Source organism: Quercus lobata, chromosome 2 (assembly GCF_001633185.2).
Source record: "Quercus lobata isolate SW786 chromosome 2, ValleyOak3.0 Primary Assembly, whole genome shotgun sequence".
Classification (NCBI taxonomy): Eukaryota; Viridiplantae; Streptophyta; class Magnoliopsida; order Fagales; family Fagaceae; genus Quercus; species Quercus lobata.
Genome location: NC_044905.1, coordinates 6,906,943 through 6,925,174, shown reverse-complemented (window position 1 = coordinate 6,925,174; position 18,232 = coordinate 6,906,943). Strand labels below are relative to the sequence as shown.

Genomic DNA, 18,232 nt, shown 5'->3' with positions numbered 1-18,232 from the left:
TCTTCTAATTTTCAAATTTATTCAATTAAGGCTTTTCCATCAATTTTTGTTAAATCTTGTGGTTAATTTTTCAAATTTTTAAATATTTCTTTAAAAATTTTAAATTAAAAAAATTCAATTAATGATTGAAAAATATTTTCTAGATTTTTTTTTTCAAAAAATGTTAATAAAATTTGACAAAAATACCTTAATTAAATAAATCTGAAATTTAGAAGACTAAAATGAATGAAAACAAAGATAAAAAATTGAAATAAAATCTGAAGAATAATTCTACAATCGTTGAAAATATTTTAGCGAAAGATATGACAAATAAAAACCATTTCTGAAATTCCAAATGGCCCATGTAATGGTTCCTAACAACTCCAATTCATTTTTTGTCTGGATCTTCCTTAGCCCCAGTGTCCACACGTTTTGGGCTAAAGGGCCACACCGACTCACCCTCTTGCTTGCATATCTGAGCTTCTTGGGTAGCACATTTTTCGAAGCAGGCCATATGAAAATTTTGTTTAGGCCATTAGGTTTGTTTGTTTTACATATTAAAAAAAAAAAAAAAAAACCTGTTTATAGTACGGGTAAACCCATCTGACCCGCAGGCTGATCCGACCCGAAATTAAATGGTTTGGGTCGGATATTGTCCTTCGAATTTGGGTCAGATTAATGGGTCCAAGTCTAGATTTGCCAGGAGGCCCAGGACTATATTTGAGTATTGAGTTTTGTGGACCACAGCAGTAGATACTTAAATCAAACAAGAAATGAGTGTATCCATGACTGAAAGAAGGTTCTAAACAAATAATAATGAAACGACGCACATATAAGTTAGCTTGAGTTATATTTGGTGTAGTTTTTTGTGATGTTATAGACTTATAGTACTGAATAACTTTTGTTTTTCGTTTCTTGTTTTAATGAAAATGACTATATGTTAAGAACAATGTAATCTTTAAAAGTATAATTTTTCATATTTTAAATATTTTTAAATTCTAGAAAATGTATTAGTCCTAGATTGGATAGTAAATATCAAAATGATAATACATTGCTTTGTAGTTTAGATATTTTTTCATTTCTAGAAATTGTTCTAGATCAAGATCCCAATTCCATGCTTAAAACAAGTACAAGAAGCACACAACAGGTCTAATTGAAATGCCCCAGTAGTTCTAAATTGGTTACCCTATGCATATACTTGGACATTAAGACGGGGAGTGAGATGGACTTCAAGTGGGGTGGCTTTGAAGTTGGTTTGTCCTGCTGTCTCGGTCATGTCCACAGGTTCATTTGCAGGGGTTGCAATTTCAAAAGCATGCAACAAGGTAGCTAATGTGAGTTGCATAACTTGTAGTGCAAACGATATCCCAAGACACATTCTTTTACCGCTACTAAATGGTATGTATTCGAAATTTTGGCCCCCTAACATCAACATCCTTGTGGATTGTAAGGAACTTTTCAGGTCAAAATTCATTTGGATCTGACCACACATGTGGGTCTCGAATCTCGATGGAGCTTTGGAAGATTAAAAATGAGTCCAGTGCCTGCTTGGACATGATAACCAGCCAAATTGTAGTCTTCAATGGACTCCTGTGGCACTAAGAGTGTTGCTGCAGGATATAAACGCATTGTTTCTTTGATAACAACTTGGAAATAGACCAAATGTTTCATGTCTGGTTCCTTTACGAGCCTTTCTCTACCAAATTGGAGGTCTAATTCTTGTTGGACTTTCCTTAGGACTTTTTAGTTATTGAGAAGTAACGAGAGAGCCCATGTCAATGTTAGTATTGTTCTGTCTGTACCCACTAAGATTAGGGCCTACAAAAAGTGTACAGAGTTATTTGATTAAAAATGAGTCAAAAAGTGTCTTTAAGCAAAAAAAAAAAAAAAGTTAATTATTTTATAATATATAAGTTAGGTTTAAACAAATAGGCTAATGTTTTTTAACAATTTAATTATTAAATCAAGTAAAATAAGAGATTTGAATCTTAATTTTAAATTTCTTTGTAAAGATTTTGAAACAGTATTAGTGAACTCTTTTAGCTCAAATAAATTAGTTTATACAATGGGTCCATGCACGGGGTTGAGATTTAAGAATCCAAAAGTATATCATGTCTCACTTATGGCTTCATAAGTTCATATAGGAATAAAATGTTTTAAGTTTGGGAAATTGGTTTTTTAGTATCTTATTTATATCAGTCAATAAGTATAAATCCTTTTTCTTGTTTATCAACTTGTATTGGTATCTTTCTATCAGAAAAAATAAAACTTGTATTGGTATAGCTTATTTATATAAGATCAACATAGAAGAATGATATGAAATGCCAGGTTATATATATTGAGAACAAAATTTGTTCCAATTCTTTTTTTCTTGTTTATCATGAACTTGGTTTGGCATGATCAGATTACCTCTTTGGGTCTTTTCTATAAGATTCAAGTATTGAATATTGACACTAATAGTAGAATTATTTAAAGTCTCTGAAGCATCTCTAACCCCTGGGCTGCACTAACTGATGTTGATTTTGTATTAAAAAAAAAAAATCAAGTTTAATTCATAACTAATAACTCCTTTTCATGAGCTACCGTGAGCTAGCATTTTTTTTTTTTTTTTTTATATTAAATATTCAGTATCATATATTTGCTGAATCTTATATAAGACAATTAATTATCATCAAATTGTTGTTGCCACTCTCGCTTTTCTAAAGTGGTAGACCCTCCCATAAGTTATTTTTATTAGGATTATCTCTAAGTAAGCCATATTAATCAAAATAGAACTCAACAACCCCACTTCCTTAGTGCTAATTTTATTCAAGATAAGCATGCATGACAGTATGAGCTTATGAGGGCATGAAACGCATAAAGTTTAAATTATTGGAGCACCGACACTTGGATAAACTTATCAATCAATCTCACTTGCTTAGACTGACTATTTAGGGAATGAAATAATTTTTAGGCATTTGCTTTGCTCCCATTCATAGAGGCCAATAATTTGTTGAAATTTTTGGAAAGTGAGAAAATTAAAAAGTAAAAAAATTTCAACATTTAATTTGTTTTTGCTGAATAATATGTTAAACATATAATTATTGATCTGGACCACCTCCTATGCTATTTTCAAGGTGTTTGAGCGTATGATACTATCTAATTATGTCAACAAAATTGTTGTCACATCTAAACTGCTATGTATAGGAAGAAAGAAACATATGATATCTTGTGATCTAGGGAAACCTAGCATTAGGTTTATGGTAGAAATCTTCTCAAAAAAAAAAAAAAAAAGGTTTAAGGTAGAGATTATTTTGTAAGTGATGTTGGAAATATTATAAATTTTACTAAATAATGTTACAAACAGATGTGTCAATAATCATAAAAGAATGATGTTAGAAATACTATAAATTTTACTATATAAACTAAAATGTTATTCAGAAAAAAGTGATTTCTTTTTTTTAGTATGAATAAAAAAGTGATTCAAATATTTAATTATTTATAGTAATATTATTTAAACAGTACTAATCATATTTATACTACATCAGTTTCTAGGTTTTTTGTGATAAAATTTATAGTTACTTTAGTATTTTTCATCACACTTTAAGTGGTACTAATAATATTCTCGTCACATCAATTTTTGCTTTTTTGCAATATAATTTGTAAATAACTTTATCATTTCACGTATCTTATATATTTCACTCTATTGAAAAAACAAAAAACAAATTATCTAAATACTGTTCAGTGTAACATAATTACTAATAGAAATGCTAAAGTTTACTATTAAAAATAAAGATAAAAAAATAGGGATAAAGTATACTGCCCAAAATAACTATTTGTTATAAAACTTCCCTATCAATTTGATAGGGTTTCTATTTTTTTTTCTCTCTCTTTTTTTTGGGGGTGGGGAGGGGGGGGGGGGGGAGCTCGAGTTTCAAAACGCCACTATAGATCCTTAAAACGTCACTATAAGCTCCTTAAAAACACCACTATAGGGCTTAACTCGATTTTGAGAAAATCGAATTTTAAAAGAAGGGTATTTTCCTAATTAGTTTGAGAAAGGGGGCATAATGCTACTTTTTTTGCCCGAAAAGGGCATTTGCCAATTTTGTCCTAAAATTTATATACTAAAGTTTGTAATAAGTGTAGCATCACTCTATGAGATATTCCTAGAATGTCATGGAGGAGCATTTAGATCATCTGCCAAACTCAACCATGAACCGAACTCCTATGTCTACTAGAATGCATACTTTTTTTTTTTTTAAATTATTTATTTATTTATATAAGATAGAATTTCTACTATAGTATAATCTAAGTGTAAATGTGTGTGAAGCTTCCTCTTAATCCTAGAGACTTGAACTCCGGCCTTTACCTCCCACATCCCACAATTATTTATATTTGTGGAGTGACCATCGCACCAAGGTACTAGAATGCATACTTGATATTATTGGATGAATGATAAGAGGTTTTAATGTTCATTATATTCAATATATGCATTAATTAATAGGATTATGAGTGGCTTACTAGGCAAGTAGATTTGATGATTGTATCCGCATCGTACTTGAAGTCTCATCATCGTCATCTACAACATTGGACAACATCACATCCATAAAGTCTTGGTGGTCTTTCACCTCGCCTGAAATTTTTACTTGCTTACGTTTTTCTAGCCCTTGTCCAACTATATGATCCAATTTTTTTTGCTGTATTCTTCATGGCTTTTTTGTACCCTCCCAAGTCAAAGCACCTTAGATATGGTATTGCGTCTGACAAAACAAATGCCAATAGGGGCCATAAGGGCTGAATCCAAACATGGCGCCATAGTTGTAATCCAAGAGATCTGCGGTTAAGAATTTTGGACGGCTGGCAAAGCCTTCGTCATTGGTAGTAAAACACTTTTTGGTTATCTCCTAATTGCTTGCTACTAGAGTTCGATGCACACCCATGATAGTGGAGATTGGTCTGTACTTGTCAGCCATAATACCCAAGGTTATATGGGGTGGTTGTGAGTGTTGTGACCCTCCTAATAGGCAGGGCTGGCCCAAGATTGTTTGAGGTCTAAGGGGAGAATTTTATAGGGGTGTTTTTACATCTAAATATCATTTAAATAATATTTATTTATTTTTATTTAATTTCAAATCCATTATTTATTCTTACTTATTAACATGACTTATTCACCCAAAGTGAGCTAATGATAATTACTATATAGATTTCACAAATTGGCATATCACCAATAAAAGAAAAGTTCTTCAAACATTCATTTTATTTTATTATTTAAGTAACACCGATTATATTTTTATCACATCAGTTTGTAAATTTTTTTCCTAAAATTTGTATTAGCTTTAGCATTTTTCATGCACTTAAGGTGACTGTATTGTATTTTTATTAATTCATTTTTTTTTTTTGGGTGGAGAAAATGCTAAACTTATTACAAATTTTACTACAAAAAGCTTACAAACTGATGTGACAATGAGGTGGCACTTCAACAAAATAATAAATGAGTATTGAATTACTTCATTGGTGACATATCAATTTGTAGGACCTATATAATAAAACTTGTAATATACTAGAAAACTCTAATATTTTAGGGCTTCTTAAGATTGGGATAAAATATACATCTAACTCACACTTTTTCTTTAATTAAAAAAAAAAAAAAAAAAATTCATGACCCAATATTTGGGGGCCTTTTTATGTCAGGGGGCCTTAGGCCATGGCCTAGGCCTAGGGCCGGCCCTACTAATAGGCGGAGGTGACCAATCAAAGGCCACGCACCGCCAACTTCAAGTGGAGCTATCTTTTTACTAGCAATTCTTTGAAGTCTTCTTGATATCCGAAGAGAAATAGGAAAAGGGCGAATATGATGGCCATAGAAAGTTGTGAAGAAAGGGTACGAGAAGAGCTTGTGGATTTGTGTTGTGATAAGGTTAACACTATTTAGGTACAGACATCAATCACAATTAGGGGTTTTTTTGGGTTATTTTTAGCACCGCACTTTATGATACGGTTTAGCCAAAACTATAACCGCACCGCATCTCATTTTTTACGGTTATACATGCGATGTGATGCAGTACGGTGCAGTTTAAAATTTAGCTAAAACCATAACTGCACCACATCTTATTTTTGTAGTCACATGTGTAATGCGGTGTACAAGATGCGATTTAAATGGTTTGAAGTCGGTATATTTTTCAAATTTTGGGCTTTTCTTACCAGCCAAAATTGATTTTGCCCTTTGTTTTGGGCTAAATTTTAAACTGTTGAGCTAGTTTTTTTCTTTATTTTGGGTTGACTTTCCTAATCAACACTTGCTAGGATTATTAAACTATTAATAATATATTTAATATTAAAAAAATATTAATATATAAAAAGGGTGCAGTGCAGTGGGGTTTGTGCGGTTTTCTTATTATAAAACCGTAAACTGCACTGCACCATGCAATGCGGTATACTGTTACTTGTGTTGCGGTGCGATTATGCAATTTCACGGGCAGTTTTGGTGTCATTTTTGCAGTTTGTGGGGTTTGGTGAACATCTCTAATCACAATAATGGCTAATTTATTAGCATATAATATCAGGTCAAAGATCAATCGTCACTTCACCAGTTAAATGAACGTGAAAAACAAATTCGTAGGTGAAACACATTTCATTATTTAAATGTAGTAAAATCTATTTCAAATATTTTACTATTAGTCCTAGTCTCGAATCAAAGTTTCAAATTAATTCCTATATATATATATATATATATATATGTATATATATATATATATATATAAAAGGTTTCAAATCAATACCAGATCTGCCTGACTTAATACAAATTTTAAGTTTTATTTATAAATGAGATTAGTTAGTAGAAAGTTTAATAAAAAATAATTTTTTTCTCTCTTTTACTATTTCATATATGGGAGTTATATTATAAATTTTATTAATTTTTAATAAGCAATTTCATTTCATATAATTATAAAATTATGATGTAACAAGATTTTACTAGACAGTTTAAATATAGAATATAATTTAAAATTATTTAAAAAATATATATGAAAATAATGACGTGTAAAATTATAATGTTTCAAAAGTAAAATATTAGAGAGTGAACAAAAAGTCAAACATCTTTGATTTTATATAAGATTATGGATTATAGATATAAAGTAGTGTCATATGTTTCAAATCCAATTCTATTATTATAATAAAAAAATTAAATTTAAATTTTTAATTATATAATAATAATATATTTTTTATGGTTGCGATGATAGCCTATGATGTTTAGTATTTATATATTTAAACCATGGTTTAACCAATAATTTGCAAGAGTCAGACTTCCTTTTAATATCTATGATAGCTTTAGGCCCAGCCACATAAGTCAATAAAACCTCTCAATATTTTGCCAAGATGATTGTGGAACAGCACCAGGCCCATATAATGCGTGTTTAACAATGGACAATACATGATTGTGGACCATACAAGTGTCACACTATCACATCTAGTAAATGAAAACTAGGAATTATGCTTAAAACAAGTACAAAAAGTACACCACTTGCCGGCAGTTACAATGATAACCTTAACAAGATCTCAGGGTATATATTATTTATTGTTGTCACGTGATGTAAAGTCAATGAGTCCACATCGAAAATATCCTTTTATCATTCAACCAAAATAAAAAATAAAAATACAAAAGTATCCTAACAAATGAAAATGCCTTAGTAGTTTGCATATTTATTATATATAATATCTAGTCAAATTATGTATATACTTGGGCAGGAAGGCGAGGAGTGACATGGACTTCAAGTGGGGTGACTTTCAAGTTGGTTTGTCCTGCTTCCTCACTCATGTCCACAGGTTCATTTAACGGTGTCGAGATTTCAAAAGCATGCAATAAGGTAGCTAATGTGAGTTGTATAACTTGTAGTACAAATGATATCCCAGGGCACACTCTTCTACCACTACCAAATGGTAAGTATTCGAAATGTTGGCCCCTAACATCAACATCCTTGTGGGTTGTAAGGAATCTTTCAGGTTGAAATTCATTTGGATTTGACCATAAATCTGGGTCTCGATGGAGCTTTGAAATATTAACAATGAGTCGAGTGCCGGCTGGGACATGATAGCCTGCCAAAGTACAGTCTTCAGTAGACTCGTGTGGCACTGAGAGTGATGCTGCAGGATATAAACGCATTGTTTCTTTGATAATAGCTTGGAGATAGACCAAATTTTTCATGTCTGATTCCTCTACTTGCCTTTCTCTACCAACCTGGAGGTCTAATTCTTGTTGGGCTTTCCTTAAGGCTTCAAAATTGTTGAGAAGTAAAGAGAGAGCCCATGTTAATGTTATTGTTGTTGCGTCTGTACCTGCTAACATAAGGACCTACAGAAAGTATAGAATAAGAAAAAAATGTATTCGGCCTAGCTTAATTATCTGGTTAAAGAGGAGACAAAAAGCATCTTTTAAGCAAATAAGTTAGTTTTGAACCAATTTAATTTGGACTTATCCATATTCCAATGTGCTGAGTGTATTAGACACAAGCCGTATCCTTTATTTCGAAGTTATCCCAATTAGATCAAAACAGAATTACAGAGTCGACAACCCCACTTTGGCACTTCCTACAAATTACTAATAAGACAAGAATAACAAAAAAATATCTGAAAATCTCAAAATGTAGTCCAATCTACATGTATTTAGAAAATTAAAAAAAAAAAAAAAAAAAGGCTTAAATTTCCTCTTTCTTTCCGCGGTTTGGTCGATTACTAACTTTTATTCAAGATAAAGATGCATGAGTGCATGCATGTACATGCATAAAGTTTGAAATATTGGAGCACCAACATTTGGATGAACTTATCAAACAATTTCACTTGCTTCCCTGACTCTTAATATATATATGTGTGAGAATTAATTAACGGGGTTATGAATAGCTTACCAAGCTTGTAGCTTTGATGATTGTATCAGCATCATAACTGGAAGTCTCAGCATCATCGTCAGTAACATTGGACAACATCACATCCATAAAGTCTTGGTGTCCCTTCACCTCACCTGAAATTTTTGCACGCTTATGTTCTTCTAACCATTCTCCAACCATATAATCCAATTCTTTTCCTGTTTTCTTCATTAATTTCTTGTACCCTCCCAAGTCCAACCATCTTAGATATGGTATTGCATCTGACAACACATATGCCCCAGTCAAATCGAAAAAATCTCTCAAAGCCTTTCGACGTTGATCATTCTCCTCATTCTCCACATTGGTCACAGCCCCACTAAATCGCTCTCCTACAACAGTCTTCAATACTACGTTTAGGGTTGTGTAACCAAACCACCTTTTCATCTCCACTGGTACGTTTTCATTCTTGACCCATTGGTAATACATGTCTTTTATAGATGCACTTACCTCGGCTTGCCGAATGTGCTTGAGCAATTCAAGTCGGTGATTTGAGAGGACCTCAAGCACGGTTATTTTTCGTAATTGACGCCAATAAGGACCGTAAGGGCTAGACCCAAACATGGCATAGTTGTAACCCATGATTTCTGCGGCTATAGCTTTTGGGCGGTTGGCAAAGGCTTTGTCATTGGTGGTGAAACACTCTTTAGCTATCTCCCAACTGCTTACTACTAGAGTTCGATGCACACCCAAGTAGATAGTGAAGATTGGTCCATACTTGTCGGCCATTTTACCCAAAGTTATATGAGGCGGTTGTAACTCTCTTAATAGGCGGAGGTGGCCAATCAAAGGCCACGCGCCGCCAGCTCCAGGTGGAACTGTCTTTTTACTGGCAGTTCTTTGAACTCTTCTTGATATCCATAGTAGAAAGAAGATGAACAGGAAAAGGGCAAAAATGCTAGCCATAGAAGTTGTGAAGGATGGGTACGAGAAGAGCATGGTTGCTGTTCCTCGTCTTTTTGCATGGAGGTTTTGTGATGTAAAATATAGCCCAAACAAGTAAAGCTTAGGCAACAGAAAGTATATTGGTACTTGGGTACGTAATTGTCCAAGTATTTATAAACATATTATTGGACCAAATATCCATTTTACGTGATCACCACTTAAAGTGAATGTTAAATATTAGCATAGAGTAGATGCGGAAGAGGAAGCATAGAATAGCAGCACTGAGAACACGAGGGTTACGTGATTCAGCCTTGACGGCCTACATCCACAGAGGAATCCCTTAAGGGCTACATCTTTATTATATGAGAGTGTAGTACAATAACTTCCTGTGTTACAATGAACCTTAACATGAGTATATATAGGCGACGAAACCCTAGACTACTAGTACAAGCAGGAATGGGCTTGGGCCTATTACATTGGGCTAATATGTCTAATATATATCTCTAACACTCTCCCTCAAACTCAAGGCGGAAGCTTGATGAAGACTTGAGGTTGGATAAGCATGAGAAAATCACTTGAAGATGCCTTGTAGAATGCCTTTGAAGAAACCACAATGAAGAATGTGCCAATTGTCCAATTTCGAAGTTTCAAATGAAGAAACGGAGGCCAAAATCGGAATTTATGCGAAAAACTGAGCAAGATAGGCCCTTTTGGAAATTTTGACTTTTGGTCAAAGGTCAACGCAAAAAGTCAAAGTCAACTGGTCCAGAGTCAAAGTCAACAGTCAAAGTGCTCACTGGTCAGATCCGGGTGGTCCAGGTCGGGTCAACGATGTGGTGCTGATGAGACGACATTGCTGACGTGGCTGATGACGTGCCGCTTATGACGTGGACTAGGGCGTGCGTGGCATGCTGACGTGGATAGGTGACGTCATCCGGTGACGTCACACGTCATTAGTAGCAGCTCTTCGGCGCGTGTTCTATTCCATCGGCGCGTGTCTGGAACTTCCGAAGGCGCGTGTAAGGGACATTGATGCTCGGACTTCGGTGGTTTGGCAGATCGGCGAGCTACGAGGCCATCATGGCGGCGCGTGTAACAATAGGAGAATCTGACCCTATGAAATCGGCGGCGGCGCGTGGAGAAGTTGCTAGAAACTGCGCTAGCGTGTGGTGGCGCGTGCAGCGTCATATGACCACCAGATTCTCAGGCCAAGTAGATCGGTTGACGAGAAGGCCGTCTTGGCGATGCGTGTGACTGAGATCTAGCCTAGGAGTCGAGAATCTGCAACGGCGCTTGTGAGAGTTCCAAGAGCCATTGTCCGCACGTGGTGGTGCGTGCGGCTGCCGTTGGAGGTCGGATTCCTGGGTTTTGGTCGCGATATGCCGTGGAGCACGTCTGTGGTGTTGGCTTCGTCAGGCAAGGCTTGGATTTGCGCAGATCTGATAGGGAGAGGCACGGATTGCTTGGGACTTAAGGATTTGGACACAGCAGGGAGCCATGGCGGCTGCGAGATGCTGTGGAGTCTAGATCCAGCAGACAAGCATGTGTGACTTCTGTTGGCAGTGTGCACGTGAGAATCTTCTTTGTTTGTTAGAGATATTTGTTTGATGTCAAGAACGGAGTTTGGCTCTGATATCATGTTAAATATTAGCATAGAGATGTGTTATACCATATTGTGTATGCTAGAGTAGATGCGGAAGAGGAAGCATAGATGAGGAACACTAAAAACACGAGGGTTACGTGGTTCAGCCTTACGACCTACATCCACGGAGGAATCCCTTAAGGACTACATCTTTATTATGTATAAGAGTGTAGTACAATAACCTGTGTTACAAATGAACCCTAACATGAGTATATATAGGCGACTAAACCCTAAACTACTAGTACAAGCAGGAATGAACTTGGGCCTATTACATTGGGCTAATATGTCTAATATATACCTCTAACAATGAATATGGATATATTCATCAGGTGAAGCACTGAAACACGTCTCGTACTTTCATTCTTCAAATGTAGATGGTAAATAAAAGCAAAATGTAGCAGGAAAAATCTGACTTTGTTGAATTCCACTTTTGACTGGATGTCCCGAATTTGATATTTTTTCACTGTACGAATCAAACAGCTTATCAAATATATAAATAGTACACATATGAATAAAATATTATTGGACCAAATATCCATTTTACGTGATCACCACTTAAAGTGAATATGGATAAAATATTCATTAGGTGAAGCACTGAAACACGTCTCGTACTCTCATTCTTCAAATGTAGAAGGTAAATAAAAGCAAAATGTAGCAGGAAAAATCTGACTTTGTTGAATTCCACTTTTGACTGGATGTCACGAATTTGATCATTTTTTTTACTGTTGGAATATAATTTATTTTACTAAAAATTAAAAATATTATAATAAAATAATTTTTAAATATGTAAATAGTGCCGTTGAACTAATTTTTAATTAAAATTTTATTAAAAAAAAAGATTTACGGGTTCCGTAAATAGTGTACAAGACTTACAAAGTGAAACGTTGGATGCAAACACTATCCAAACGTTCACTAAGTATCCGTTTGGATACTATGTTTGCTGTGTGCATCTGCCTTCTTTTATTTATTTTTTTTAGAAGCATGTTAACTGAGTTCGAGTGGGTCTCGTGCACTATTTATGGAACTCACAAGCCTATTTTTTCAACAAAATTTTCATTAAAAATGGGTCTCATATCATTATTTACACATTTAAAAATTATTTTATTACAATATTTTTAATTTTCAGTTTCAATTTTTAATTTTCAGTAAAATAAGTGAAATCCAAACGGAATTAAGTATTTAAGTTTGGTTTGCTTCAGTGTAAAAGTGAATTGGACTGGACGCCAAACATATTGAAAAATGGGCACATGTCTTGACTATCTATTGAATAAATTTTTTTTGTCCTTCCCTCGGAGGTCCCTCTCTCCATGTGGTCAACTTAAGATATCTATCTGCAAGGGTTGAAATTTCTTGAAAATATCCCTAGCCATCCAGATTGTCAATCATCTTGTGATGCTCCAAACCGACTAATGATATCATGAGTTTGACATGTGACAAGGATTGCAAATCTATAATATTTCACCTTATATCATACCCATTGGCTTCTTAAAAAATATATGTAATTTGCATCACCATTATATATTTTATTTATTTTACCTTATCACTTTAATAAAACTTACCTCTTATTCCATTCTTTATTTTTCAATTTATCCCATTAATTAAATGAACATGTTTTAAAAACAAAAACAAAACACCAGCGTTAAAATATTAGATGCACCACGCTATATGTACTGTTTGCTACGGTAATAAATGTGCTGTTCTTAAGAGTTTTGTTCGCTACCTGATAAATTTTGCATTAACTAATGGAAATGCTTTGGTATGTTTACAAGGTCTCAAAAACCTTCTAATGAAATCATTTTCTACCTAAAAAGAAAATCCACAAATTTCTTTGAATCCCAACTCCCAAGAGTTACCATGACCCTAAATGTCTAATATGTTATAATACAATACTAAAGTTTATTTACACACCATGCATATAGTGAAGATTGGTCCGTACTTGTCAGCCATATTACCCAAGGTTATATGGGGTGGTTGTGACCCTCTTAAGAGGTGGAGGTGGCCAATCAAAGGCCATGCGCCACCAGCTTCGGGTGGAGATGTCCTTTTACTAGCAATTCTTTTAAGTCTTCTTGATAACCATGGTAGAAAGAAGGGAAACATGAAAAGGGCAAATATGATGGCCATAGAAAGTTGTGAAGAATGGGTACAAGAAGAGCATGTGGGTCTGTGATAAGGTTAGGCAACACTACAACAGAAATTATTTTAGTACCGACATCAGTCACAATAATGATTAATTTATTAGCACAATATCGGGTCAAAGATCAATCTTCACCTCACCAGTTAAATGAATATGAAAAACAAATTCGTAGGTAAAACATATCTCATTATATAAATGTAGTAAAATCTATTTCAAATATTTTACTATATATAATATATCAGTCCTTCTCATGAGCTACCATGAGCTAGCATTTTTTTGATTAAATATTTAGTATCATATATTTGCAGAATCTTATATAAGACAATTAATTATCATCAAGTTGTTGTTGCCACTCTCGCTTTTCTAAAGTGGTAGACCCTCCCATAAGTTAATTTTATTAGGATTATCTCTAAGTAAGCCATATTAATCAAAACAGAACTCGACAACCCCTCTTCCATAAGTACTAATTGTATTCAAGATAAGCATACATGACAGTATGAGCCTATGAAGGCATGACACGCATAAAGTTTAAACTTATCGATCAATCTCACTTGCTTAGACTGACCATTTAGGGAATGAAATAATTTTTTAGGCATTTGCTTTGCTCCCATTCATAGAGGCCAATAATTTGTTGAAATTTTTGGAAAGTGAGAAAATTAAGAAGTAAAAAATTTCAACAAATAATTTGTTTTTGCTGAATAATATGTTAACATATAATTATAGATCTGGACCACCTCCTATGCTATTTTCAAGGCGTTTGAGCAACCCAAGGAGGTGATTTGAGAGGACCTCAAGCGTGGCTATTTTGCGTAGGGCAAGGCTTGTGTCCAGTGAAAATTTTCACTGGACACGGCAAGATTTGGACACGTGTCAAGGATCCAACGTGTCCAGTTTTGTACATATTTAAAAATGGGCACATATCCTGACTATCTATTGAATGAAGTTTTTTTGTCCTTCCCTCGGAGGTCCCTCTCTCCATGTGGTCAACTTAAGAAATCTCTCGGCAAGGGTTGAAATTTCTTGAAAATATCCCTAGCCATCGAGATTGTCAATCATCTTGTGATGCTCCAAACTGACTAATGATATCATGAGTTTGATATGTGACAAGGATTGCACATCTATAATATTTCACCTTAGATCATTCTTATTGGCTTCTTAAAAAATATATGTAATTTGCATCACTATTATACATTTTATTTATTTTACATTATCACTTTAATAAAACTTACCTCTTATCCCATTCTTTATTTTTCAATTTATCCCATTAATTAAATGAACATATTTTTAAAACAAAAACAAAACACCAGTGCTAAAATATTAGATGCACCACGCACCATGCTATATGTACTATTTGCTACGGTAATAAATGTGTTGTTTTTTAAGGGTTTTGTTTGCTACCTGGTAAATTTTGCATTACCCAATGGAAATGTTCTGGTATGTTTACAAGGTCTCAAAAACCTTCTAATGAAATCATTTTCTAACTAAAAAGAAAATCCACAAATTTCTTTGAATTCCAAGAGTTACCATGACCCTAAATGTCTAACATGTAATACAAATAATACAATCCTAAAATTTATTTACACACCATTCCGATACGACTTCAATTTCAATCTGCTTGCTATTCCCTAAGATTTGAAATAAAAGAAGGAAATATCTTGACTCAACAACTCAATAAGTAACCCATGATCTTAATGAGTAGGATCATACATATAGAGAAAAAAAAATTGTTCATAGTATACAAATTTCATGTTTGGTGATAGAATTTTTTGGTATTGGCTAATTCCATGACAAATATGCCTTTAAGTTTTGCAACCTGTGACTGGAAGCTCGATAATCTCTAGAGACAGAATTTTTGCTCCTAATGCAAGTATTTTGAAAGCTAAAATCTTCAAAGGTTGGAACAAAAATCAATAGAGAAATGGGTATATCCATAACCAATATAAATTAGATGACTCATTATCATTGTCATCGTCACCAATAGGTGGTACATAATCATTATCATTTACCACAAGTCTAGCTCTATTTTGTTTTCCCCATTTGCACAATTGGGTTGAGAAGAATCCTTTAGAGAAGTTGATAAATGCTTCAACCCCAAAACATCGATTCTCTCTTGGTTATGCTTCATTCTAACCAATCTTGTCATCTCATACTTTGGTATATTATGAGTATCTTTGGCCTTTTTGGTAATTTTTTGGAACCATATATTGACATGAGAGATAAGTACAATTGCTACTAACATTATATATCATAATTCACATCTTTATCCATATTAAGATCAAGACAAGGGCAAAACTTTAACACAACAAACATAATCCACACATCATAATTCACATCAATATTCATATCATGTTCAAGATAAGTACAAAACTTTAAGATATCCATAGCAATTGTGTAAACTTTAAGACAATTGCTACTAACTTTACATAATTCAAATCAAGATCAAGATAAGTAAAAAACTTTAAGACAATTGCTACTTAGATGACTCCAAATCAATATCCATATCAAGATCAAGACAAGTACAAAACTTTAAGACAATTACTACTTAGATGATGCATCATAGTTCACATTATTATCCATTTCAAGACTAAGACCATTAAAAACTTGAAGACAATTGTTATGAACTCTACATATTATAATCCACATTAATAAACAAAGTCATGATCAAGACAAGCACGAAACTTTAAAACAATTGCTACTTAGATGACTCATCATAATCCACATTATTATCCATTTCAAGATCAAGACCATTAAAAACTTTAAGACAATTGTTATGAACTCTACATATCATAATCTACATTAATAAACAAAGTCAAGATCAAGCACAAACTTTAAGATCAAGATTAGGTATGTCATGCTTTTTATTTTGATTAGTGTCTCTTAAAGTTCCACCTTCAGGAACAACCTCAACTTCAACATCACCCATACAATATTGAATATTATCTTCAACATTGATAGGGACAACATCAACAATTGCTTCTTGTTGGAATACATCATTAGCTTTTGTATTGTCATTGGATTCTCTATCCCTGACTTCCAGGACATGAAACACGCCTCTATGTTGGATGTAGTACACATTAATAAACAAAGTCATGATCAAGACAAGCGCAAAACTTTAAGACAATTGCTACTTAGATGACTCATCATAATCGACATCATTATCCATTTCAAGATCAAGACCATTAAAAACTTTAAGACAATTATTATGAACTCTATATATCATAATCCACATTAATAAACAAAGTCAAGATCAAGACAAGACAAGTACAAAACTTTAAGACAATTGTTATAAACTCTACATATCACAATCCATATCAAGATCAAGCTCAAGTATGCCATGCTCTTCATTTTAATTAGCATCTCTTAAAGTTTCACCTTCAGGAACAACCTCAACTTCAACATCACCCATACAATATTGAACATTATCTTCAACATTGATAGAGACAACATTAACAATTGCTTTTTGTTGGATTGCATCATTAGTTTATGTATTGTCATTGGATTCTCCATCCCCGACTTCCAAGACATCAAACATGACTCTATGTTGGATATATTGCACAACTTGCCAAGGTCCACCCAATTTGGTATCATGAAGGTAAAATACTTGTTTTGCTTGACTAGATAGTATAAAATGGTCATTTTGATACCACCAAGATGTTAATGCTTGTGCAGTGCGCGTCGGTTCTTATCGTTCTCCTTCGACCATTGGTACCAGTATTGTACCATTCACACGGGAACAAAACAACTTTATGGTAAAACATATATTCTAATAATTGTTTTGTAACTTCTAATGACTCGTTAACTTTCAATATTTATCTATAATGAAATACAACATGTGACATTAATTAGCAATGAGCAATGATCAAACTATACAAATGTTTAATAGTATTTAGTGTGTGATAAAATTCAAAATGTCTTACACATTCTTTACCACTTGGGAAAATCTTGTTGTTGTATATGGGTTATGTCTTCTCGAGTAGAATTATGAAATGTGTTTTTATGTTCACTGTTCAAAACAAGGTGATTTATATTCAGATAAGCATTGCTAATAGTATTCAAGACAACTCAAACATCATATGCATATGACATCACATACTTTAAAAGACAACTCAAACATCGTAAGCATTGTCATGTAAAGCTCTCTTTGACAAGGAATTTTTTTCACATAAATTCTTTACTCAAGTGCCATATCAAAGATAAGGACTAATTAAAATTCAAAAGATAAGAACTCGTTATTTTCTTAGAATCATTGTATCAGGACATTCCTTAAGTGTTACGTCAAAGATAAAAACTAATTAAATTTTAAAAGATAAGGACTCTTTATGTTCTTGGGTTTATTGTGTTAGGTTTAGACCCCAATTGAGTCATATTTGATCAAATTTTAACCAAATAATTAGTTAGATTAATTATGCTGTAGATCTGATTTGAACAAATATCAAACATTCACAAATCACATGAACACCAAGAATGATGACCTAGGAAAACTTTTGAAACTGTGATTTCAAATTATAAAAAAATAAAAATAATAAATAAATAAATAAATAAACCTGGAGAGAATTTAACCTAAAAAATCTTCAATGCAACGTTTCACTAATAGAATAAAAGTTTGTACAATAGGATTAACCCTGAATCTACTACTACCTCATGTTGCTGAGAAAAAAAGCAAGACCTGAAATTTGGCACGAATCTTGATCAATT

The 18,232-nt window shown here is 33.4% G+C and overlaps 1 protein-coding gene and 1 pseudogene across 1 annotated transcript; both read right to left on the bottom strand.

Annotated features, from left to right (window-relative positions):
* Window positions 1-1,165: 1,165 nt before the first annotated feature.
* Window positions 1,166-4,934, bottom strand: LOC115958228 (annotated as a pseudogene).
* Window positions 4,935-7,684: 2,750 nt separating this feature from the next.
* On the bottom strand, window positions 7,685-9,812 carry LOC115978423 (cytochrome P450 CYP82D47-like). The gene is made up of 2 exons (XM_031100439.1): window positions 8,859-9,812; window positions 7,685-8,308 (listed from the first exon to the last, which is right to left on the bottom strand). The coding sequence occupies exons 1-2, from the start codon at window positions 9,810-9,812 to the stop codon at window positions 7,685-7,687; spliced, it is 1,578 nt and encodes a 525-aa protein (XP_030956299.1).
* Window positions 9,813-18,232: the final 8,420 nt, after the last annotated feature.